The 719-nt window shown below is 39.8% G+C and overlaps 1 protein-coding gene across 1 annotated transcript in view; it reads right to left on the reverse strand.

The window, feature by feature from the left end:
- LOC104999974 (dedicator of cytokinesis protein 11-like) overlaps nucleotides 1-713 on the reverse strand; it is a 15,115-nt gene extending 14,402 nt beyond the window's left edge. Inside the window, exons 1-2 of the mRNA XM_010855605.1 lie at nucleotides 588-713; nucleotides 423-512 (exon numbers count right to left, since the gene is read on the reverse strand). Of these exons, the coding sequence (XP_010853907.1) occupies nucleotides 423-512; nucleotides 588-611 (114 nt within the window). The 5' untranslated portion in view covers nucleotides 612-713. The remainder of the gene's footprint in view (nucleotides 1-422; nucleotides 513-587) is intronic.
- Between the last annotated feature and the right edge of the window lie 6 nt (nucleotides 714-719).

Raw genomic sequence — 719 nt, forward strand, 5'->3', positions numbered from 1 at the left:
GGGCTACAGTCCATGAGGTCACAAAGAATTGGACATGACTGAAGCGACTAAGCAGCAGCAGCAGCAATAAGCTAACAGACTTTTAAAAATCATCTGGGGCATGCTAGTACTGAGATCTTCCTTTGGGGATTAACTGTGTCTTCCTAAACCAGTTGGTGGTAATAAATCCCAATTCACATGTTCTCTTGGACTCTCTGACTTCAAGTCCAAAGAGTATTCAAGTTTATAAGAAAAGACTAAGAATACAAGCTACTTGTAAAAGTATTTAAGCTGTATCCTCTATGTCACATCAAATAGACTTGTTATGTAGGTCAGTTAAATTCTAGTAATTTTGTTTTCCATTTCCACTGGAGTATTTTAATTACAGTATTTATTAAATGAATGAATAATGACTTTTCTTCTGTGGCCTCTGAGCCTCTTACCTCTTTGACAAACAAACTCTGGGCCCTCTTCTCACCATCTTCTGGCACAGTGGACTGGACTGTTCGGCGCTGACGACTGATCACGGAGATCTAGAAGACACAGAATATTCTCGCTATAGAACCAGCCTGAAAAATGCAATTTTGAAGAAGTACTAGTGGACTCACAGATATATCTTCCATTGGAAACATAAGCAGGTCTCGGAGCGGGTCGCTGTAAATCTGAGTTTTTCTTTGGGCAATAACGTTCTCATAGTCCAAGGGCTCAACAACTTTGGTCTTTTCCTTTATAAGAGACAC

The sequence above is a fragment of the Bison bison genome, unplaced genomic scaffold (assembly GCF_000754665.1).
Source record: "Bison bison bison isolate TAMUID 2011002044 unplaced genomic scaffold, Bison_UMD1.0 scf7180017864367, whole genome shotgun sequence".
Lineage (NCBI taxonomy): Eukaryota > Metazoa > Chordata > Mammalia > Artiodactyla > Bovidae > Bison > Bison bison.